This window comes from Hordeum vulgare, chromosome 2H (assembly GCF_904849725.1).
Source record: "Hordeum vulgare subsp. vulgare chromosome 2H, MorexV3_pseudomolecules_assembly, whole genome shotgun sequence".
Lineage (NCBI taxonomy): Eukaryota > Viridiplantae > Streptophyta > Magnoliopsida > Poales > Poaceae > Hordeum > Hordeum vulgare.
Window position 1 is genome coordinate 20,217,308 of NC_058519.1, and position 22,640 is coordinate 20,239,947.

General features: G+C 46.5%; 1 protein-coding gene across 1 annotated transcript; it reads left to right on the forward strand.

The window, feature by feature from the left end:
* Positions 1–17,310: 17,310 nt before the first annotated feature.
* Positions 17,311–20,658, forward strand: LOC123424538 (pentatricopeptide repeat-containing protein At1g10270-like). The gene is made up of 2 exons (XM_045108168.1): positions 17,311–20,209; positions 20,332–20,658. Exon 1 carries the CDS (start codon positions 17,332–17,334, stop codon positions 20,155–20,157), a length of 2,826 nt encoding a protein of 941 aa, XP_044964103.1. The 5' UTR covers positions 17,311–17,331; the 3' UTR covers positions 20,158–20,209; positions 20,332–20,658.
* The last annotated feature ends 1,982 nt before the right edge of the window (positions 20,659–22,640 follow it).

The following is a 22,640-nucleotide window of genomic DNA, read 5'->3' on the forward strand; positions in this document are numbered from 1 at the left end:
ATCAAACGTCGCAACGTAACTGGGTGACTATAAAGATGCTCTACAGGTATCTCCGAAGGTGTTAGTTGAGTTAGTATGGATCGAGACTAGGTCTTGTCACTCCGTGTGACGGAGAGGTATCTCGGGGCCCACTCGGTAATGCAACATCACACACAAGCCTTGCAAGCAATGTAACTTAATGTAAGTTGCGGGATCTTGTATTACGGAACGAGTAAAGAGACTTGCCGGTAAACGAGATTGAAATAGGTATACGGATACTGACGATCGAATCTCGGGCAAGTAACATACCGAAGGACAAAGGGAATGACATACGGGATTATATGAATCCTTGGCACTGAGGTTCAAACGATAAGATCTTCATAGAATATGTAGGATCCAATATGGGCATCCAGGTCCCGCTATTGGATATTGACCGAGGAGTCTATCGGGTCATGTCTGCCTAGTTCTCGAACCCGCAGGGTCTGCACACTTAAGGTTCGACGTTGTTTTATGCGTATTAGAGTTATATGGTTGGTTACCGAATGTTGTTCGGAGTCCCGGATGAGATCACGGACGGTATGAGGGTTTTCGGAATGGTCCGAAAACGAAGATTGATATATAGGATGACCTCATTTGATTACCGGAAGGTTTTCGGAGTTACCGGGAATGTACCGGGAATGACGAATGGGTTCCGGGAGTTCACCGGGGGGGCAACCCACCCCGGGGAAGCCCATAGGCCTTGAGGGTGGCACACCAGCCCTTAGTGGGCTGGTGGGACAGCCCAAAAGGGGCCAATGCGCCAAGAAGAGAAAATCAAGAGAAAAGAAAAAAAGGAGGAGGTGGGAAGGAAGGGAAGGACTCCCTCCCACCAAACCAAGTCCAACTCGGTTTGGGGGGGAGTCTTCCCCCCTTGGCTCGGCCGACCCCCTTGGGGCTCCTTGATCCCCAAGGCAAGGTCCCCTCCCTCCCACCTATATATACGGAGGTTTTAGGGCTGATTTGAGACGACTTTTCCATGGCAGCCCGACCACATACCTCCACGGTTTTTCCTCTAGATCGTGTTTCTGCGGAGCTCGGGCGGAGCCCTGCTGAGACAAGGTCATCACCAACCTCCGGAGCGCCGTCACGCTGCCGGAGAACTCTTCTACCTCTCCGTCTCTCTTGCTGGATCAAGAAGGCCGAGATCATCGTCGAGCTGTACGTGTGCTGAACGCGGAGGTGCCGTCCGTTCGGTACTAGATCGTGGGACTGATCGCGGGATTGTTCGCGGGGCGGATCGAGGGACGTGAGGACGTTCCACTACATCAACCGCGTTCACTAACGCTTCTGCTGTACGATCTACAAGGGTACGTAGATCACTCATCCCCCCTCGTAGATGGACATCACCATGATAGGTCTTCGTGCGCGTAAGAAAAATTTTGTTTCCCATGCGACGTTCCCCAACAGCGAGTCAGAAAGCTCGTGCACCCACCCTAAATGCAGGTTTCGTCGGCTCATACGGTCGCGACAGGGGGAGGCGACTCAGAAAGCTCGTGCACCCACCCTAAATGCAGGTTTCGTCAGCTCATACGGTCACGACAGGGGGAGGCGAGTCAGAAAGCTCGTGCACCCACCCTAAATGCAGGTTTCGTCGGCTCATACGGTCGCGACAGGGGGAGGCGAGTCAGAAAGCTCGTGCACCCACCCTAAATGCAGGTTTCGTCGGCTCATACGGTCACGACAGGGGGAGGCGAGTGAGAAAGCTCGTGCACCCACCCTAAATGCAGGTTTCGTCGGCTCATACGGTCGCGACAGGGGGAGGCGAGTCAGAAAGCTCGTGCACCCACCCTAAATGCAGGTTTCGTCGGCTCATACGGTCGCGACAGGGGGAGGCGAGTCAGAAAGCTCGTGCACCCACCCTAAATGTATGTTCTGTCGGCTCATAAGGTCGCAACAGGATGACACAATTTGCACTTTTTAATGAAGAAGCCCCCAAGTCGGAGAGTGTTTTATTACTTCATAATGAAACTGAAAAACTTAGAAAACGTGGAGCTTTAAGAGCTCAAGTGTAGTAAGGCCGCAAATGAGCAATATTCCAGGGGCCAGTTGACTCAGCCTCTGTAGTCGGTCGATTAGGCCGAAGATCCATCAAATAATAAGAGCCATTGCGGAGGTTCTTGCTGACGGCGAACGGCCCTTCCCAAGGGGGTGATAGCTTGTGCATGCCTGCCCGATCTTGTATTAGACAAAGTACTAAGTCGCCCTCCTGAAAAGTCCGACTCTTAACCCTGCGACTATGATAATGCCGCAGATCTTGCTGATAGATAGCCGAACGGGCCGCAGCCAGGTCACGCGCCTCTTCCAAGGCATCCAAGGAATCCTGACGCGCCAGCTAATTATCTTGCTCCACATATGCAGCGACTCTAAGAGAGTCATGTCTTATGTCAGTAGGGAGAACAGCCTCTGCTCCATAGACCAAAAATAAGGGAGTGAACCCCGTGGATCGATTCGGGGTGGTCCGAATACTCCACAGTACCGAAGGTAACTCTTCAACCCAACACCCTGGAGTCCTTTCCAGGGGAACCATGAGTCGAGGTTTAATCCCTCGCAAGACTTCCTGATTCGCCCGCTCTGCTTGCCCGTTGGACTGTGGGTGAGCAACCGCAGAAACATCAAGCCGGATATGTTCTCGACGACAAAAATCCAGCATCGCTCCTTGGGACAAGTTAGTACCATTGTCCGTGATAATACTGTGTGGATATCCAAAACGGAAAATCAGCTTTTTCAGAAACTTGACCGTTGTCTCTGCATCGCAAGCTCCAACAGGTTCCGCCTCAACCCACTTGGTGAACTTATCAACTGCCACCAATAGGTGATTTTTCTTGTTAGAGGACATTTTAAAGGGACCGACCATGTCCAGCCCCCAGACCGCGAAGGGCCAAGTAATGGGAATCATCCTCAATTCTTGAACCGGCACATGAGCCTGTCTCCCATAACGTTGGCACCCCTCGCACCGCCGTACTATGTCTTCCTCATTTGCATGAGCCGTCAGCCAAAAGAAACCATGTCGAAAATCCTTTCATATCAAAGAACGTGACCCGGCGTGATGCCCGCAGTCTCCAGAATGAATGTCATTTAGGATCACGCATCCTTCCTCGGAGGAAACACACCGCTGAAAGACCCCAGAAGCACTCCGTTTATATAACTCGCCATTAATGATGACCATGGATTTGCTGCGTCGAACGATCTGGCGAGCCAAAACTTCGTCGGTGGGTAATTCGCCGTGAGTGAGATAAGCCAGATAAGGAAGAACCCAGTCCCGAGTGACATGGAGAGCCGCCACGAGCTGAGACTCGGGATCTGGTATCGCCAACTCCTCCGTGGGTAAAGCCACAGACGGTTTATGCAAGATATCCAAAAAAAACATTAGGGGGGACCAGTTTTCTTTGTGAGCCGAGTTGCGAGAGGGCATCAGCTGCTTCGTTGAGTCGCCGATCAATATGGTCCACCTGATATCCATGAAAATAGCCCGCCACATCAGACACAGCTCGTCTGTAAGCCGCCATCATAGGATCCCGAGAGTCCCAGGTACCTGAAACCTGTTGTGCCACCAAATCTGAATCACCAAAACATCTGACTCGGGTTAGGTTCATCTCTTTTGCAAGTCGCAAACCGTGAAGCAGAGCTTCATATTCCGCCGCATTATTTGTGCAGGGAAACATGAGTCGGAGAACATAACATAACTTATCTCCTTGAGGGGATATCAGCACCACACCAGCCCCCGAGCCCTCCAACTGCCTGGATCCATCAAAGTAAATAGTCCAATAGGTAAGGTCAGGCCGATCTTCCGGAGCCTGAAGTTCCGTCCAATCGTTAACGAAATCAACTAGTGCATGTGATTTGATAGCTGTGCGGGGGGTATATTGTATGTGATGAGACCCAACCTCTATCGCCCATTTGGCGATTCGCCCTGTTGCCTCCCGATTTTGGATGACGTCACCGAGGGGGGCGGAACTGACCACAGTAATCGGGTGCTCCTAGAAATAATGTTTAAGCTTTTGACTCGCCATAAACACCCCATAGACCAATTTTTGCCAATGCGGGTATCGCTGTTTGGAAAGAGTTAACACCTCACTGATAAAATATACCGGACGTTGCACCGGGTATTCCTTTCCTTCCTCCTTTCTTTCGACGACCACAGCCACGCTGACTGCCTTGGAATTTGCCGCGACATACAGGAGCATAGGCTCCTTTTCAGTTGGGGCTGCCAGGACTGGCGGGTTAACCAATTGATGTCTCAAGGCCTGGAGCGCCTCGTCTGCCTCATCTGTCCATACGAATCGGTCGGATTTCCTCAACAATTGATAAAGAGGAATGGCCTTTTCCCCAAGGCGGCTCACGAAACGACTTAGAGCCGCAATGCGGCCCGCCAGTCGCTGAACTTGATTAACATTCGCCTGTTTCCCGAGAGAGGTAACCGCTTCAATTTTGTCCGGGTTAGCCTCGATGCCGCGCTCTGATACCAAGAAACCCAGTAATTTTCCTGCAGGTACACCAAAAACGCACTTGGTAGGATTTAGCTTCATCTGATATACTCGTAAATTATCAAAGGTTTCCTTAAGGTCTTCCAAAAGTGTCTCCCCCTGGCGGGTCTTGATCACAATGTCGTCGACGTAAGCATGGACGTTGCAGCCAATTTGGTTACGAAGACAATTCTGGATGCAGCGTTGATAAGTCGCCCCTGCGCTCTTGAGTCCGAACGGCATGGACACATAGCAAAAGGCCCCGAAGGGGGTTATGAAGGCCGCCTTCTCCTGATATTCGACGGCCATCTTGATCTGATGATAACCTGAATAGGCGTCCAAAAAACACAATCGTTCGCATCCCGCCACCGAGTCAATGATTTGATCGATGCGGGGAAGAGCGAAAGGATCTTTGGGGCAAGCTCTGTTGAGATCCGTATAGTCAATACACATACGGAAAGTGCCATTCTTCTTGAGTACCAACACCGGGTTAGCCAGCCATTTGGGGTGAAAAACTTCCACGATGAACCCGGCGGCTAAAAGACGGGCGACTTCTTCTCCAATCGCCTTGCGTCGCTCCTCGTTAAATCTGCGAAGGTACTGTTGGACAGGTTTGCATTTTGGGTCAACATTAAGATGGTGCTCAGCGAATTCTCTCGGTACACCCGGCATGTCAGAAGGCTTCCATGCAAAGATGTCCCGATTCTCACGGATGAATTCGATGAGCGCGCTTTCCTATTTGGGATCCAAACCCGTCCCAATGGTGAACTGCTTAGACGAATCGCCAGACACGAAATCAATTGTCTTAGTGTCATCTGTCGACTTGAATTTAAGGGGCGACTCAGAATCTGTGGTTGGCTTCTTGAGTGGCGACATATCCGCTGGGTCAACGTTAGCCCGATGGTGCTTGAGTTCTTCTGCTGCGCAGGCGACTTGAGCATACGTCGCGTCCCCTTCTTCGCACTCCTTTGCGATCCTTCTGTCTCCCTCAACCGTGATTGGCCCTTTAGGACCAGGCATTTTGAGCTTGAGGTAGACGTAACACGGGCGGGCCATGAAGCGAGCGTAAGCGGGTCGCCCGAACAGCGCATGGTAGGGGCTTTTCAATTTGACCACCTGAAATGTCAGAGACTCTGACCTATAGTTCTGTGCAGTTCCAAATGCCACTGTGAGCCTGACTCGGCCTATGGGATAAGCCGACTTACCCGGGACAATTCCATGGAAGACCATGGCTGAAGGCATCAAGTCTTTCTCCAATAGATTCATCCTCTGGAAGGTGTCGAAGTACAGGATATTGATGCTGCTGCCACCATCCATTAACACTTTTGACAAGGTGTAGCCTCCGACTTGGGGGGCCACGACCAACGCCAGGTCGCCCGGATTATCTACTCTTGGCGGGTGATCCTCCCTGCTCCATGTTATGCTCTGCTCAGACCAATGGAGATATCTGGGGATCGCCGGATCAGAGACGTTGTAGCCCGGTGATTTATCTTCTTATCCCGTCTGCAAGCATTAGTAGTAAAAATGTGGTACTGCCCATTACTTAGCTGTTTGGGGTTGTTGCGGAAACCCTCATTATCATCCTGGTCATGTGGAGCCCCCTGTGGAGGTGGTTGGTGGAAAGCTCCTGGCGGGTTGTACCGCCGCTGGTGATGCACTGGGTATTGACCGCCTCCCGGCTGTGGTCCGCCCTGCGCACCCGGCTCGGGAAAACCACCAAAGGGGTTCTGTCTTTGGTTGGGTGCGGCGAGTTGGTCTTGGCGCCGGTCTGGACCTTCGTTTTGACTCTTCTTGATCGCCTCAGCCCGAAACTCTCGAATTACGAAGCAGTTCTCCCAAGAGTGGCCCGCCGGACCGTCGGCCGTGGCGTGGTGCGGGCAAGGGCCTTTGAGTAGCTCTTCATAGTTACGCGGCCTTTTCCCACTGAAACCTCGATTCTTCTTTTTGCCGTCATTGACATTGGTGTTAGCAACCAAGTTCGAGGGCTCCTCCTGTGGTCTACGCTTGCCGTTGGTCCCCTGATTGTGACGGTTGCGGCCTTGGAAACGGGTGTGATTTTTTGTTGAATCCCCCTTTTTAGGCGAGTTACCCTTACCATCCTCGCCGGGATCCTTGGTATCATCGGCCTCGGCATACCTAGTGAGGGTGTCCATTAGTTCGCCCATGTCCTGAACTTTCCGTTTGAGTCGCCCCAATTTCTGGACCAAGGGTTCGTAGTGGCAATTGTGTTCGAGGATAAGCACAGCTTGTGCTGCCGTGATACCATCTGACGAATGAATAATTTCTGCGACCCGCCGTGACCAATGGTGTGCGGACTCATCCGGGCGTTGTATGCAGTGTTGTAAGTCGACGATCGTCATCGGTCGTTTACAAGTTCCCCGGAAGTTTTTGATGAAACGCTCTTTCAGCTCGGCCCAGGACTGGATAGAATTGGAGGTAAGTTTTTCAGCCAAGTGCGCGCCGACCCCTCGAGCATCATGGTGAAATATCTGGCGCAAACCGCCTCATTTACGTCGAGCATGTCCATGGCAATCTCATAACCCTCGATCCATGATGTTGGTTCGAGATCTGGTGTATAATTAGGCACCTTTCTTGGTCCTTTAAAATCCTTGGGCATTCTCTCGTTCCGAAGGGCTAGGGACAAGCACGGTACCCCAACTCGCCCTCCGCTCCCTACGAGGGGGGCCTGGGCGTCTTGAATGTTGGGGAGATCTCTGCCCGGCGGGTTCCGCTCGGGCGGGTTGTCCTGCGGGAAGTGTCGCGGGTCACTGTTTACGGCTGGCTGATCCTCCGGCCTACTCCTGGTATAGCTCGCCTGAGGGGTGGAGTGCAATCTCTCGAGGCTGTGTGAGAACTGAGCGTTTTGAACCACCGTTGTCTTCAACATCTCGATGGCATTCCTTGCTTCTATCTCAGCTGGGGTGTTGCCGTGAATCGGGAGAGACTCCAGGTGGCGAGTTGCGGCAAGCACATTATCCACCGGATTGGAGAAGTGGCCTTGGGGCATCCGGAAACGGGGAATTTGGCCCTCGGTCGGATGATCCGGCGGATTGGGTGGGCGACCCTGTCCTCCTGCTGGGGCGGCTCCTAACCCGGGGGTTCGTGGAGTGTCGAACAGACGGGTCGGATTGAGGTCGTGAGGGAGGCACCCCTGGTGTCTCCTCTGATGGACGGCATCAGACGCCCGCTGCTGTCTTTCGAGTCGCCAATTGTCGGTGTTTAAACGCATCCTTTCGGCCGTAATTTGGGCTTGCCGAGTCTCGATTCTGGCGGACTCCACCTCAGCATCCCGGTGGGTTTTAGCCACCGCCTCTCTGAGCTTTGCTAACTCTGCGTTTATCTCTTCTTGGTTCTCCGGCGTGAGGGGAGTCGCCGTTAGTCTCGTGATCTCTGCTGCTAAATCTGCCAGGACTGCGGCTGGGCTTCTGGACGCTTCGCCAGTCCCAGCACCTCCAGTGGGGTTTTATGTCGGTTCAGTCGCTCCGGCCATGTAGATGGCGATCTGGCGGCGGGTTCGGTCAAGTACCTCCGGATCCATGGCCAGCGATAAACCTCCGAGGCCGTCCCCGTGGAGGGACCGGATAGAATCTGAGTCGCCCATGGATGATTCGTCGTCCGAGTTGATCGGGGTAATCTCCTGACTCGCCGGGTGCTCTGGCTCCTCCGATCCCTGCGTGAACCCCACAAAGACCGGGCGAGTTAAGTTTCGTGTTATAACTGGGCGGACGTACCTGGCCGGCTCGACGATGTCGGTGGAGATGTCCGGCTCAGGGACGGGTGATCCGATCATGCCGATGAAGACGTTGATCCCGCCGAAGGGGGCCCTGTAGCCAGATTCGATCGAATTCGCTTCAGGTCCCCATAGCTGGTTGTCGATGTAGATTATCCCGCGGCAGCTCCGGGACATGAGCGCCGTCGCGTAACTCCCAAACCCTAGTAGGGCTCCCTTTGAGAACTCAACTCCACCGTGCGTAGGCCCCACGGTGGGCGCCAACTGTCGTGGTTTTGTCACGGCAGATGTCCTCGTGAAAGGACTTAGTACTGGAGCCATCGCACCTTGGTGGCGACTCAAAGGGGTTAAACGGGAGGAACACGGCGATTTACCCAGGTTCGGCCCTCGAGAGGAGGTAATAGCCTACGTCCTGCTTTATGTGTATTGATGTGGATTCGATTACAAGGGAGGCGTAACTCGCCTAACCTAGCACTCGATGATTTCTAACCTGCCTCTCCTCCTTAGGACTCGCCTTTATATATAGGTCGAGGCCTTAGGGTTTACAAGAGTTCCCTCCTTCCTACAACTCGTGACCATTGTGGTCTCTAAGTCCCCGTCCTTCAAAACCCGGAGACCTTCCAGAAATCATAACCGTCACGCGACCTTGAACCGGCCAGGCCGAAGCCCAAATAACCTAGAGGATGAATCGCCTCACTGGTAACCCGGCCCATCTTGGGCGGGTCATTTAATAGGTAATATCCCCAACACTCCCCTTGCGTGTTCACGGTTTGCCGTCGCGGCGCGTCGCAGAATTCGCTGGGGAACAAGCAGGTGATGGAGGCGCATGTAACCGAAGACGTGAGACATCATCTAGGTCCTTGTTAAGGCAAGTCACAAACTAATGCTTCATATTTAATCTTGTATTGGTGTTTGATCTGTAGCTAATTATTTATATGATGGATTATGTGCAAGACAAAGATTATTCTTGTTGAGGAGGAGGAGGAGGAAGCGAGGTGTCGAGTTGCTTGTGGTCGGGCGGCGAGCGGAGAGCCGCGATTGTGGAGTTTGAGAATGCTAGAGTTCTTATAACTGATCAGAAGATCACAAGCATAAAGGAAATCATTCCACTTCTGGAGCAGACTACACAGTTGAGATGTCCGCTGTTCATTGTAGCCGAGGACATTACTGGTGAAGCTTTGGCGACTCTTGTTGTTAACAAGCTCAGAGGTATTATTCACGTTGGTGCTGACATCATTCAGAAGGTAACTTGTTTAGACATCAATATGTAAACGGGTTGAACTATGTCGATCTCTTTCATGGCAACCAGATTGTAGGAACTGCATTTACCAGAAAACTGACCTGATAATAGTATGTTGAACACATGCTTGTGTATACTAATAGAGAATGCAGCAAAGGACGATCATTTAGGATAGTTAGACTTGTTAAAAGTTGATGTTCTGACTGAATAAGGTTTCAGGCTAAGGATGTGAGCTGCAAAACTTAGTACTTGTCGGGATTGTATATCTCTAGAAATGTGGAATAACACCTGTGTACTGTACTTACAAAAGTTTGTCGATTCTGCAGGCATTGCAAGCACCGGCATCGCTGATTGCCAACAACGCTGGAGTGGAAGGGGAAGTTGTGATCGAGAAGATCAAGGATAGCGAGTGGGAGATGGGTTACAACGTGATGACAGACAAGTACGAGAACCTGATCGAGTCGGGTGTCACCGACCCCGCCAAGGTGACGAGATGCGCGCTCCAGAACGCCGCCTCGGTGTCCGGAATGGTCCTCACCACGCAAGCGATCGTCGTTGAGAAGCCCAAGCCGAAGGCTAAGGTCGCGGAGCCAGCGAAGGGGCAGCTCTCCGTCTGATCGAGCCTGTAAAGCTCTTCAGGCCTCGTCCGTGTTTTTTAGATGCTTCAGTTCAGGCCAAGCAGTAGAATTTTGATTGAGATCAACTGAAAGTGAAAAAGGTCTAGAATAGGATTGCCATTTTTGCGAATCGAAAGGTAACCTTCCTCGCCCGATCTGAAACTCTTGTGGATCAGAGAAATCTTCAGCGTCATTTTTGAAATAAAAATACCGATAAGACCACAGTGATTTCCATTGGAAAGTTTGTCAAGTTATTAAATTGTTGCACATCACAAATTTCACTGCCTGAAAAGGGTTCTTATTGGCTTGGTAGAGGGTTGACAGTCTAATTTCTACTTTTTGGCTTGGGATACTTATTGTAGCTTTATTGTGGTTCAGGTTTAGTCCAACCCTTTCCTGATGGTAGAGGGCCTGGAAGCTGAGCCCATGGGCGATGGTGAAGCAAATGCGTTGCAAAGCCATGTCGCAGAGCAGGGGAAAGATGGAGATGAAGAACTTTGTAGCTGTCTTGCCTTTCTATAATTTTTCGCGGTACCTATGTTTGGTGTTTAGTAAAGTAATTTCTCTCCTATGTTTTCTTGTATGTTCTACGCATTATTATTTTTCAGATCACGGGAAGAAAATGGACATATGATCTTTCAGTTCGTGTATGGACAATAGCAATATGAGATGAAAAGCACTCTGTCAAGGTATGTAATCCATTTTTATTGCTTCAGTTCTAGATTGACTGTTATAACTTGGTTCATTTGCATTGACAGATGTCGTATTTGTTCACAAGAAATATGGCAAGCTATGATGTCTAAGCGTAAATGAACTTTTATATTCATATTATAATTTAATACTCTGTGCAGTATGTATGCAAAGCTGCAAACTAATTCTTTGAAATATGCGTATTTATTCATGAATTAAGAACAACTTCTGCAGAGTTATATAATCTTGATTTGCCGTGAATTGGGGGTACTTTGCTAGAAATATTTGTATTGCACTATTTGATATTATAAAACAGAACTGTCATTTTTTTCCAAAGTAGATAGGACTGCCACTGTCTTTTGAGTTGACTTAATAAAAGTTCTTTGATACTGGTCCATCACTTTCTAAATCTCTATACTCAAGATGAGCATTTTTCAGTGTTCAATACCACAAAACCTGACAAGTACGTTTAAGGCTCCAAGGGAAATCCATATTTCGCAACAATTTACAATTGTTCAGGTAATGACTCCAGAATGTTTTGAATAAAATAGTTCTAGGAGTTAGTTCTCTTGTTATTTTATCTTGTTTGATGGGATAGTCAAGGCATCACTTATTATTTGCCTTAACATGGTGTAGAAATAGGAAAGAACAAACATTGCTTATTATGGCTATGACCCAAAATAGTTTTAGTAAAATAGGATGATGTTGTGTGGACACTCTTTTATTTGGTTTTACTTTTATGTTTTTATAGGTTCTTTTTGTAAGTCCGTTGTTCATTGTTGCATTTCCTTAGTTTCCTGGGAACATATTAAATACCTTAAATTCGTCCTTCCTTTCATACAGAACTGTTGGTGCATTAGCACAACTCTGGTGACTGATTTATTGTTGTGCTTTCACACCTAGAAATGTAATCGCTTCCATCTGTTGTTCCGTATTGACATCTCTAGTTTTATCTTTTGTTCTTTTCTAAAAATTGCGTTGGATATCTATGCAAGCATTGGCCTGCTGCTAAAAACGTTAAGTTACTGCGTCTCTCAACTGAAGCATAAATAAGGGTGGCACTTGTTTACCAGTATGGAAGCGATGTGCCTAATTACATTACTTTATTTGACAAAAGTGTGAGGATATGTGAAATCTTATTTTGCTTATCGTGTAGATTTAGTTCTTTCCCAAACTCTTGATGCCACTATTTTAAAAGAATTTATATTATTTCTAGAAAGTATGTTTATGTTTACACTGAATTGTAATTGTGTTCTTTTGACGGGCCAAAGAGACGAGGTGAAAACTTACATTTTGGAGGCCAACTTCGTGTCAGCATGTAATGCAAGTGACTTCTGCTCAGCTGATTGCTTATCAACATGGTTGAGCCAGGAAGCAGTTACTACTTTTGAAGTTGCTTGGACTCAAGGCTGATTGGTGGACTTATATGTTATGATTCATTCTTACAATCAGTGTGGTATTCTTATGCTTGTGCTTAATGAAATATGACAGCAAACATCTTCCTTCTCATGTCTTTGTACTTTGTGCCAACAACGAAGGTTTGTGTATTGTCAGAGCTGAACTTGGTCCCCCATGGGGTGAAGTAGCGTCAAGTGTACCATGAAGAGACGTGAGATTTAGCTAAGTGACCGTGAGTGTGGGTTGTACAAATGTGCTAGCGGTTAAAATTTGTAAATCGGAGTCATTGTCGAACATGAGGTGTGAGGGGGTTAAAGGATGGGAGCATGTAAGTACCCAGATCATATCTTACACATTTTACTGATCAGGTCTTTGTGTTAGTTTGATTTCCTCGTCTATATGATGTATTTGTTTTTTCTTAATGGCTTTTGTGTTCACAAAAAGATTATCTTTGTTGTGGTCGAAGAATAAAGAGGGACAAAAATTAACATTGCACCACATGCATCTTTTGTTGTTTGCAAATAAGAAATCCAATGCACCATCATCCCTTGTGGTAGGTCAGATCGTTTCATTTGTCAGCCAGACATATATAAATACGCTAAAATCTATTATGGTATGTGAGGACCATTTTATACATGTTTTTAAGTTTAAAAAGGGTTCCAAGCCATGGTAGGGTAAGGCATTTTTTTAACTTCTGAAGCTATGACAATGCTAAAGTGAGGGCATATGAAGAGAATGGCTGTACAAAAGTAGGACACGAAGGAAGATGCCATTTTGATGTGCACAAGAAGACACGACAAGTGTCAATGAGGGAAGAATCCATGCCAATGAGGAAAGAAGCCGGACAAACAATCAGTGTTTATTTTTATGTTATGGAAACCATATATAACTCATGTTAGACACAATTTTGAGTTAGAGAAATTGTGTGATTGTTGAATTTGTTCGTTATTTCGTGGCAACGCACGTGCATTCAGCTAGTAGAATATAAAAATTGGATATATAATCTGAGTGGTTCCAAACAGGGCCTATATAATCCTGTTTTTATAATCTATTCTGTCTCCAAACAGGACAGATTATGGTGTAGATTATAAAAACTAGATAGATAGATTATTAAAGACTCATAATCTACTCTACACCAGCTAAAATCATATTATGGATTGCTAATGACCCATTACCCTTGTAAAATCAGAGATAATTACATTCGTACCACCGCCATCCTCCTCTTTAAAAAAAACAGAGGGCATTATGCAATGTAAAACCTCGATTACAGTTTATATAATTTGGTCTCCAAACATGTTCACCTAGATTATTTTTATAAATCAGATTATATAATCTATCTTCATAATCCAGATTATCATAATCTATTATGGTTTCAAAGAGGACATTAGGCTTAGTCGTAATGGTAGTATCATATGTAGTATCATCCATAACAATTAGATTTTTTTATGATGTGGCACATCATTAAATGAGGAAAGAGAGAATGTGATATAATATTATGATATCGTAGCATATTAAATGTTGTATCATTTTGTGTCATGCACGACAATTAATATGCATTACGAAAATAGTACTCCCTCCGTTTCAGTTTATAAGTCCGGCACGTGTATCTAGGTCGTCAATTTGACCAACTTAATAAGAGGCATATATTACAAAAAATATATCATTACAAACTTTAGATGTTCTATTTTCTAATTATATACTCCCTCCATTCCTAAATATAAGTCTTTTAAACGATTTCACTAGATGTCTACATACAAAGCAAAATGATTGAATGTACACTCTAAACTATGTCTATATACATCTGTATGTAGTCTACTAGTGAAATATGTACAAAGACTTATATTTAGGAACGGAGGGAGTAATTTTTATGTTAAACTGACGACCTAGGTATACATGCATGCCTTATAAACTGTGATGGAGGAAGTATCATATACTAGTATCATATGCATGATACTATTATATGTCACTCCCTATTACCGGTAGCCATATAAATTTACACTTTTTTACATGCATAGTGATGTATTTCCGGCACATAATTTTTTCCAAGATGCATGGACTTTTAATACCCCCACCCACCCACACATATGATTTTTTTTAATACGAGAGGGGTATTCTTTTGCTAAATATGAACCTTATTATTATTATTTTTCTTACATAAAACCTCTTTAGTTTTTAGGCTGTATTTTTACTCTAGTTTGAAATTCACTAAATGAAAGGTTGAATATTTTCATGAAGATGGTTCACGCCCCGGGTGGTTCACGGCCCAAGTGGTGGTCGGGGTCGTAGGGGCGGACGTCGAGGAGGCCGCACTGGAGGCCAAGGCCAGGGTATGACTGGTCTCGACATGCAGATGAGAGATATGAGGACCACGCTGTCGTTAGATATCATGTAGGATCCAAAAAATGTCAAGAGGGGGGTGATTAGACGACTTGACCAAAATAAAAAAAAACTTAACTTTTTCCCACTTTTAATAGTTGATAAGTTTTAACAATTATACCAAGTCAAGCACACCCTATACATGCAAGTTCAAAAGTATAGCAGCGAAAAATAAAGACATCCACATGTAAGTAGAGGGTAGGAAAAGGAAGATCAAATGCAATGATTACATGGAGTTTTTGGCGTGGTTCCGATAAGTCATGCTATAGTACGTCTACGTTGATGTACACTTCAACTCACTCGGGCAACTGATAAGTCTCCAACGTATCGCTAATTTATAAAGTATTCATGTCATATTTGCCTATGTTTACAATACTTTTATATGGGATTGATGTATTTTATATAATTTATTTAGAACTAACCCGGATTGACACTATTTTCAGCACAATTACCGTAGTGTTGTTTTTTATGCAGAAAATGAAAGTTCTCAAAATCACCCGGAACTTCTTGATGATTTTTTCTAAATATATGAACAATATTGGAGCAAAGATCTGTTGGAAATATGCCCTAGAGGCAATAATAAAATGGTTATTATCATATTTCCTTGTTCATGATAATCGTCTATTGTTCATGCTATAATTGTATTAATAGGAAACAGTAATACATGTGTGAATGAATAGATCACAATGTGTCCCTAGCAAGCCTCTAGTTAGCTAGGTCTCGGAGGGATTACTGTCTTTTTCTCCGGTTTAAAAGGCCCCACATGTATCTCTAGATCACCAACTGGATAATGTAATACACATTTTATGTTATAATAAAAGTCATACCTTATAAAAATAAACGTTTGAAATTTCTAATGGTATATCTTTTGTGATATGCTTGTGTTATGTTCGTAAAATTGTCGATGTAATGATACGTCTGGGTTTTTAAACCAGAAAGAAGGTAGTTGTAGGAGCAACTAGTATTTCTTAATCTCTACAGAGAGGAGGCAACCTAGTTGTCAAATAATTCTTAATGGTGTCAAATATGTTGATAATAAAAACAGAGGTCTTGTGTTATGTTCGTTAAATTGTCGATGTAATGATACATCTGGGTTTTTAAACCAAAAAGAAGGTAGTTGTAGGAGCAACTGGTTTTTCTTAACCTCTGCAAAGAGGAGGCAGCCTAGTTGTCAAATAATTCTTAATGGCATCGAATATGTTGATAATAATAACAGAGCTCTTGTCTTGTGCTAATAGCCCTCATGTTGATTTTACCTGCAATAACATCAATAGAGCATTTTTCAAGCAAGGTTTTCTTTCGGCAGTGAGTTCTTTTACCAGTGGGCATCGGTATAGGATGAAAATTTGGCATTTTAGGGACTAAAAACATTTCGAGAGATTGAATTCAAAAAATTTATCGACAAAAAAAAACTTTGTATAAGCTTGGCTTTGGAGCAATCATTTATTTCTGGAAGCCCGACATACCGAAGGGAAACACAAATTAAACTACCACACGCTGCTCAACAACTGAAAGTTTAAACAGACACATGAGATTCACAGGGAAGAGATCACGCTAAACTATATATGTCACGACTCCATAAAAAATCACCATTCGCCACAACAAACCCTATATCCTATTAAGTAGTTGATCCTCACTACTTCTTTTTTATCTTAACATGCACACATGCCATATGCTACCTCATCAACTCTAATGCTTTTATTTCTCTTAACATTCATGCACGAAAATGCTATACTAATTCTCTCAATATGCACCCCCACCTTTATCAACAAACTACCTTTTTCTTTTCTATCAACATGCATGAAAAATAGTACTAAATAAATATTTTATAACTATATAATAATTAAACACAACAATCATATATATTTTAAATCTTTGGTCTCGTATTCAAATTTAAGACAACCAAAAATCTCATAAAAATATTGCAACAAACTCCCGCATGTTCTTGTCACAACGCGCGGGGTATCATCTAGTTGGAGAAATATAGGAAACCAGCTTGCAGTATTCCGATTCTTATAAATTTTGGAGTATGAACCAGGTCTTATTGATATAATGGATTTTTTTCTCAGTTAAACAAACTACGACACACATAAGTTGCATACGGGCAGATCAATCGGTCTGGTTCAATTAATGTTCAATAAAAAACTATGCATTTTTTTAAAAGTTCATGTACCTATAAAAAAGAAATAGAAATAGAAACACGAAAAACAAAGAAGAATGAAAAGGGATAGAAATATTGAAATTGAAAGGGAATAAAAAAAGGCAAAATAAAACTGAAAATAAATAAAAGGCAAAACCAAGAAATAAGCGGAGGCAGGAAAAAACACAAATAAAGATAGAAAAATCATTGGCAAGCAAACGAAATGAGTCCAACCACATGGAATCACTGTTTTTAGTAAGAACATTTTTTGAAAGTAGCCCCCCCCCCCCCCCCCCCCCCCCCGATTACTCATGTGATTTTGGAGTCTACTCATAATGAAGAAGTAATGCAGGGAACTCATCAGTTCGTTAAGAGTATATCAGGGGACTCATCAATTCGTTAAAGAGGTTATCTTTTCTAGAGAATGCATTTTTTTCTTGCCAGGGTTGGAGCAAAACGAAGCCTTCCCTACCATCAGTGCGAAATGAAAGCGAAGGCCCAAGCCCAGAGCCCACCACAGAGAAGAGAACCATCGGAAAGGAATGGAATGGAAAGGAAAGGAAAGGGGGTCAAGGGTTTTGGGTTTGCTCTGCTTCCGCCGTCGCCGCCGTTCCCTTCCACCACAAACCTCCCCTCCCCTCCCCTCCCCTGCTCCTACCATGGCGGCGCTCTACCGCCGTCTCCTCCTCCTCCGCCGCCTCGCCGCCCCCCAGCCCCGCCCCCTCGCTCCCGCCACCATCCCAACCCCAAACCCCGCCCTGCTCGCCCCCACCCGCGGCTTCTCCTTCTCCTCCGCGGAGGAGGCCGCGGCGGAGCGGCGGCGCCGCAAGCGCCGCCTCCGCATCGAGCCGCCGCTCCACGCGCTGCGGAGGGACCCCTCCGCCCCGCCCCCGCCGCGGGACCCCAACGCGCCCCGCCTCCCGGACACCACCTCCTCCCTCGTCGGGCCCCGCCTCAGCCTCCACAACCGCGTGCAGTCCCTGATCCGCTCGGGCGACCTGGACGGGGCCTCGGCGGCCGCCCGCGCAGCCGTCAACTCCCGCGTCCGCCCCACCGTCTTCACCTGCAACGCCGTCGCCGCCTCCATGGGCCGCGCGGGCCGCCACGACGACGCCGTCGCCCTCTTCGACTCCTTCTTCCGCCGCTCCAGCATCGTCCCCAACGTCGTCTCCTACAACACCCTCATCCTCGCCCACTGCGAGGCCGGCCGCGTCGACGAGGCGCTCCGGGCCTACCAGGAGATGCTCGACGGCGCCACCTCCTTCCCCCCCTCCGCCGTCAGCTACCGCCACCTCACCAAGGGCCTCGTCGCCGCCGGCCGCATCCAGGACGCCCTCGAGCTGCTCCACAGCATGTACCACCGCGGCCAGGGCGCCGACTCCATCGTGTACAAGAACCTCATCGACGGCTACATCGGCCTCGACGACTGGGACAAGGCCTCCGAGCTCTTTGCCGAGCTCACGGAGAAGGCCACCGTGTACGACGGAGTCGTGCACACCAGCTTCATGGAGGGCTACTGGAAGAAAGGCATGGACAAGGAGGCCATGGACAATTACAAGTCTCTGCTGGACAGGAACTTCAAGATGACGCCCGCCACCTGCAACGTTCTGCTCGAGACGCTCTTCAAGCATGACAAGCACAAGGAGGCCAGTGACCTGTGGGAGACCATGATTGACAACCACAGCCCGCCAAGCTTCATCGGCATGAACAGCGAGTCATACAATGTCATGGTCAACCAGTGCTTCAAGGAGGGCAGGTTCCAAGATGCCATTGAGGTGTTTCACCGCCAGCCCAGGAGGAACGTCCAGATGGACGTCGGCTGCTTCAACAACATCATCGGGAAGCTCTGTGAGAAGGGGATGCTTGCAGAGGCAGAGAAGCTCTTCGAGGAGATGGAGAGCAAGTCGGTGCTTCCAGATGTGTACACTTACACTTTCCTGGTCGACTTGTGCTTCAAGGAAGGTCGTGTGGATGACACGATGCAGTACTTCTACAAAATGGCAGATGGAAGGGAGCACGGCCCCAAGTTCAACATCGGCTTTTTCAATAGAATGTTTGAAGGACTTTCACAAGGTGGCCGGATTGATGATGCCTTGAAGGTGTATGGAAGGATGGCTGACAAGGAGATCAAGCCGAACACAACCACATTTGAAATCCTGGTTAATGCACTGTGCAAGGAAGGGGAATTGGATAGAGCATTGGACCTGGTGAGGGACATGGCAAGGGGTGGTGTTGTCGCAACTCCTGAGTTCCGGGAGTCTGTCGGTGAGATTTTCAAGAATGCCGATCGGCACGAAGAGATCGAGAAAGCTTTTGAAGAAAAACCAGTGCCACTGCCTCCTCAGCCAAGACCAGAGGTTCGCCCTCGCAGTTCACCTCAGGGGCTGCCAGGGTTTGCATCTAATCAGACACAGAGCAGCTACACACCTAACCAAGGCCAACCAGGTTATGGTTCTGCACAACCATTTCATCCTGGCAATGCTGCATCTCAAGTGCGGCAACCCGAGTGGATGTCTCCTAAATCCCAGCAGCCTGTGTCTGGAAACCAACAAGCTGAAAATACAGAAATTCGTGCTTCTAATAAATGGCAGCATGGTCTTTCTTCTCCTCAAGAAAAACAAACTGGGATTGCCATGCCTCAAGATGGACGACAGCCAGAGTTTGGCACCTCTCGCCCTTGGCAGCAAACAGCTGGTTCCCCTCAAGTGCAGCAACCTAATTTTGGCTCAGCTACACCGGTGCAGCCTGGATTTGGTAGTCGACCACATATCGCTCATGAGACTCAACATCCTGGGTTTGGCACATCTCGTCCAGGGCAGATAGCGTATGGCGCTCAACAAGCACAACAGCCAGGCCATGGCGCTCAACAAGCACAACAGTCAGGCCATGGCGCTCATCAAGCACAACAGTCAGGCCATGGCGCTCATCAAGCACAACAGTCCGGATATGGCGGTCATCAAGCGCAACAGCCTGGATATGGCGCCCATCAAGCGCAACAGCCCGGATATGGCGCCCATCAGGCGCAACAGCCTGGATATGGCGCCCATCAGACGCAACAGCCTGGATATGGCGCCCATCAGACGCAACAGCCTGGATATGGCGCCCATCAGACGCAACAGCCTGGATATGGCGCCCATCAGGCACAACAGCCCGGGTATGTCACTCGTCAAGCGGAACCGCTCGGGTATGGGGCTCATCAAGCGCAGCAGCCCATGTATGGAGCTCATCAAGCTCATCAGCCTGGGTATGGTACTCATCAAGCGCAGCAGCCTAGGTATGGTGCTCGTCAGCCATCATTTGGTGCCCCTGAAGCACCACAGTCTAGTTTGGGCTCTGCTCAGAGTCTCCCACACTATGGCCGCGTAGGAAATGAGCATGATCAGCTTGGTTCTTCTCGTAAAGGCGGACCAACATTTAGCACTCAGCCACTGCAGACTGCTGAGGCCCCAGACGACATGGCTGTCAAATACAACCAGCATTACTAGTTTTCTTCCAACATTGGGCTCCAAAACAAATATACCCTAAGTTAATGCGAAGGTACTGCATCTGTCCCTAATTAAACAGTCTTCATGCCATTTGATTTCACATTTTATTCCATGTGTGCAACTGTTTGATCTTATTTTTAGACCCCGCTGATGTTTATGTTCTGCTACTTGCAGGAAAGTGCCAAAAAAAATCTTATCTTTGTTAACAACAAGCTGCTGCATGGATGGAACGGTCTATTAGTGGATTGAAAACAGCCGGAAGTGGGCGATTAAAATGGGTCGGGTTCTAGTAACTTTCAGACTTGTTGGCTGTTATTATTTGCACATTTGACCATCATTGGTCAATAATAGGATTGTAATATTTGGGCTTGAGAATTTGCATCCACGATGAGTTGGATCATCATATCCACCTGGACAGTTAGTGATGGGTTTAGCAGTACGAGCAATTTTATTTGGAGTACCTTATACGCAGTATGAATTTGATATGATATTGTTTTATCACAGAGATGTCAACTGCATAGACTGGTGTTTCTTTCAGTTTTGGTTTCATAACATGTTTTTGGTTTTATGTTTAAAACGACACCAGAACTACAAATTGAGCCCATATATCTGTTGTTGGCATTGCATGTTCACCATTCACAATGGTATGCCATTGCCAAATCTCTTGTTTGAAACAGATGATGGTCGACGCCGTGCCGCCACTACAATCTTACTTTTGGATGCTGTCTATTGGATACATGGTTGATGATCTTACTATAAGGGCAAGTCTGCACTCTGCACAAGGTTCAACTTTTCCGAGGAAACAACCTTTTATTTTATGGTTAATGTAGCTTAATTAAGAAATACGATCTATATCATGCAGTAGTGGCTCATGTCCAGCTCTGCTGTTCGAATGTACAAAATGTGCATACGTTTTGCCCGTACGGTCAATAATATTTGTTCATGAGTTGACTAGTCATGTTCCTTGCATATTTCAGGACTTCTACAACTAATTATGTTGGATGTTTGCCTTGTAAGACAGCTTGTTGTTTGCTGGTGCTGCTGCTCCTGCTCCTGCTACTTATGTTGGATGCCTGTTGCCAGGAGTGCAGTGTGCTGTGCTGTGCTCATGGAACTTGGTAATTGACAGGTTCACTTCTTGATATACATTGCAGATGTGCAACCAACATTCACCAAGTGCATGTTTAGTGTCTTAACTAGAATTAATTTTCTTACCACCATCCGCTAATATCTTCTCAATTTAATGTGCAGCATTACTTCAATAAATGCTTGTTCTAGTCATGCACAGTACATTTAAATTTTGTGTGTGATTTCACTCTTACATTTGTGCGTCCTGTAACTTCCTCAATGAAATTGTTAAGAAAGTACAGCCCTTGAAATATTATTGCCAAAGATTATTTGCTGCTTGAGATATAACTTCTTGCTAATTGACTGTTATGACAAGAAGATTCACATGCTGTATGGTCCTCCTTCGTAGATGAATGCTTGAAATTTAAGAGGTCAGCTTACAATGAGTACAGATCATTACTTCACTTGTTGCCCAGTATCCCTGCTTTTAGATATCTAAGAAGTTACGAACTGGTGGCTCGGAGGCTTAGTGCACAGTTTCACGTTATGACTGCATCATGTTCATTTTGCTAGCCATTTGTTGGCAATTTTATCTCTTTCTTTGAAGTATGCACGCTTCTTTGCTTCCACAAGCTTGAAGTTCCTTATTGTCTGTTTAAACTAGGCACACAGTGGTTGGTAGCCCCATACCGCCATTGCCTCACTCCAAATCATTAACTCTGAAGTTACTTGAATCCTAAAAAGAAGATTGATGCAGGTTCTAAAATATGCTTCCATCTATCACCTAAGTGTGCATGTACCCTTCATTTGGTTGCAGTAGGAGGAAATTGTACTGCAAGATGAATGAGATAATTTAGTCTTTGAAAGCAATTGGTAAGATCTGCGGCATCGTAATTGCTGATTTGTCATGTTACTTATACCACTCATTTCTCTGATAGTTTAATGTTAATATTTCCACTTGAGGTTCATACTGCAAGTTCTCATTTTCAGATTCCTCACCTGAGGCCTACTGAGTACAAGAGGTCCAGGTTTGTATAGGAACCGCAGGAGTGCTTACTTATGGTGGAGGGCTTTCTGGAACTGCTTTTAGGGAGAGGTGAGCAAATAAAAGCTAGATATATGCCAATGTGTGAAGTCAGATAATCTGTCATCTTGTACTCATAAGTTGCAACTATGGTTGTGCAGGATCATTCATGCTTTCTCGGCCAAAGAGCAGAAGATCGCGAAGAAGGTCCTGAAAATCCAGAAAACCAAAGACAAGACAGCCACAAAGCAGAGCTCCTCTGAAATTGACGTTGTGCTGCTATTTTGTACACAATGAAAAGTGTTTCTGATAGTGGTGATGAAAGGCTTAGTTGCCTCGAGTTAAATGTTTAGCAGGTGAGAGACAAAGCTCTTGTGTTTAGAGCATTCCA

Excerpts from the sequence above, each read along its gene's own strand:
- LOC123424538 (XM_045108168.1), top strand. The coding sequence starts at position 17,332 with ATGGCGGCGCTCTACCGCCGTCTCCTCCTCCTCCGCCGCCTCGCCGCC.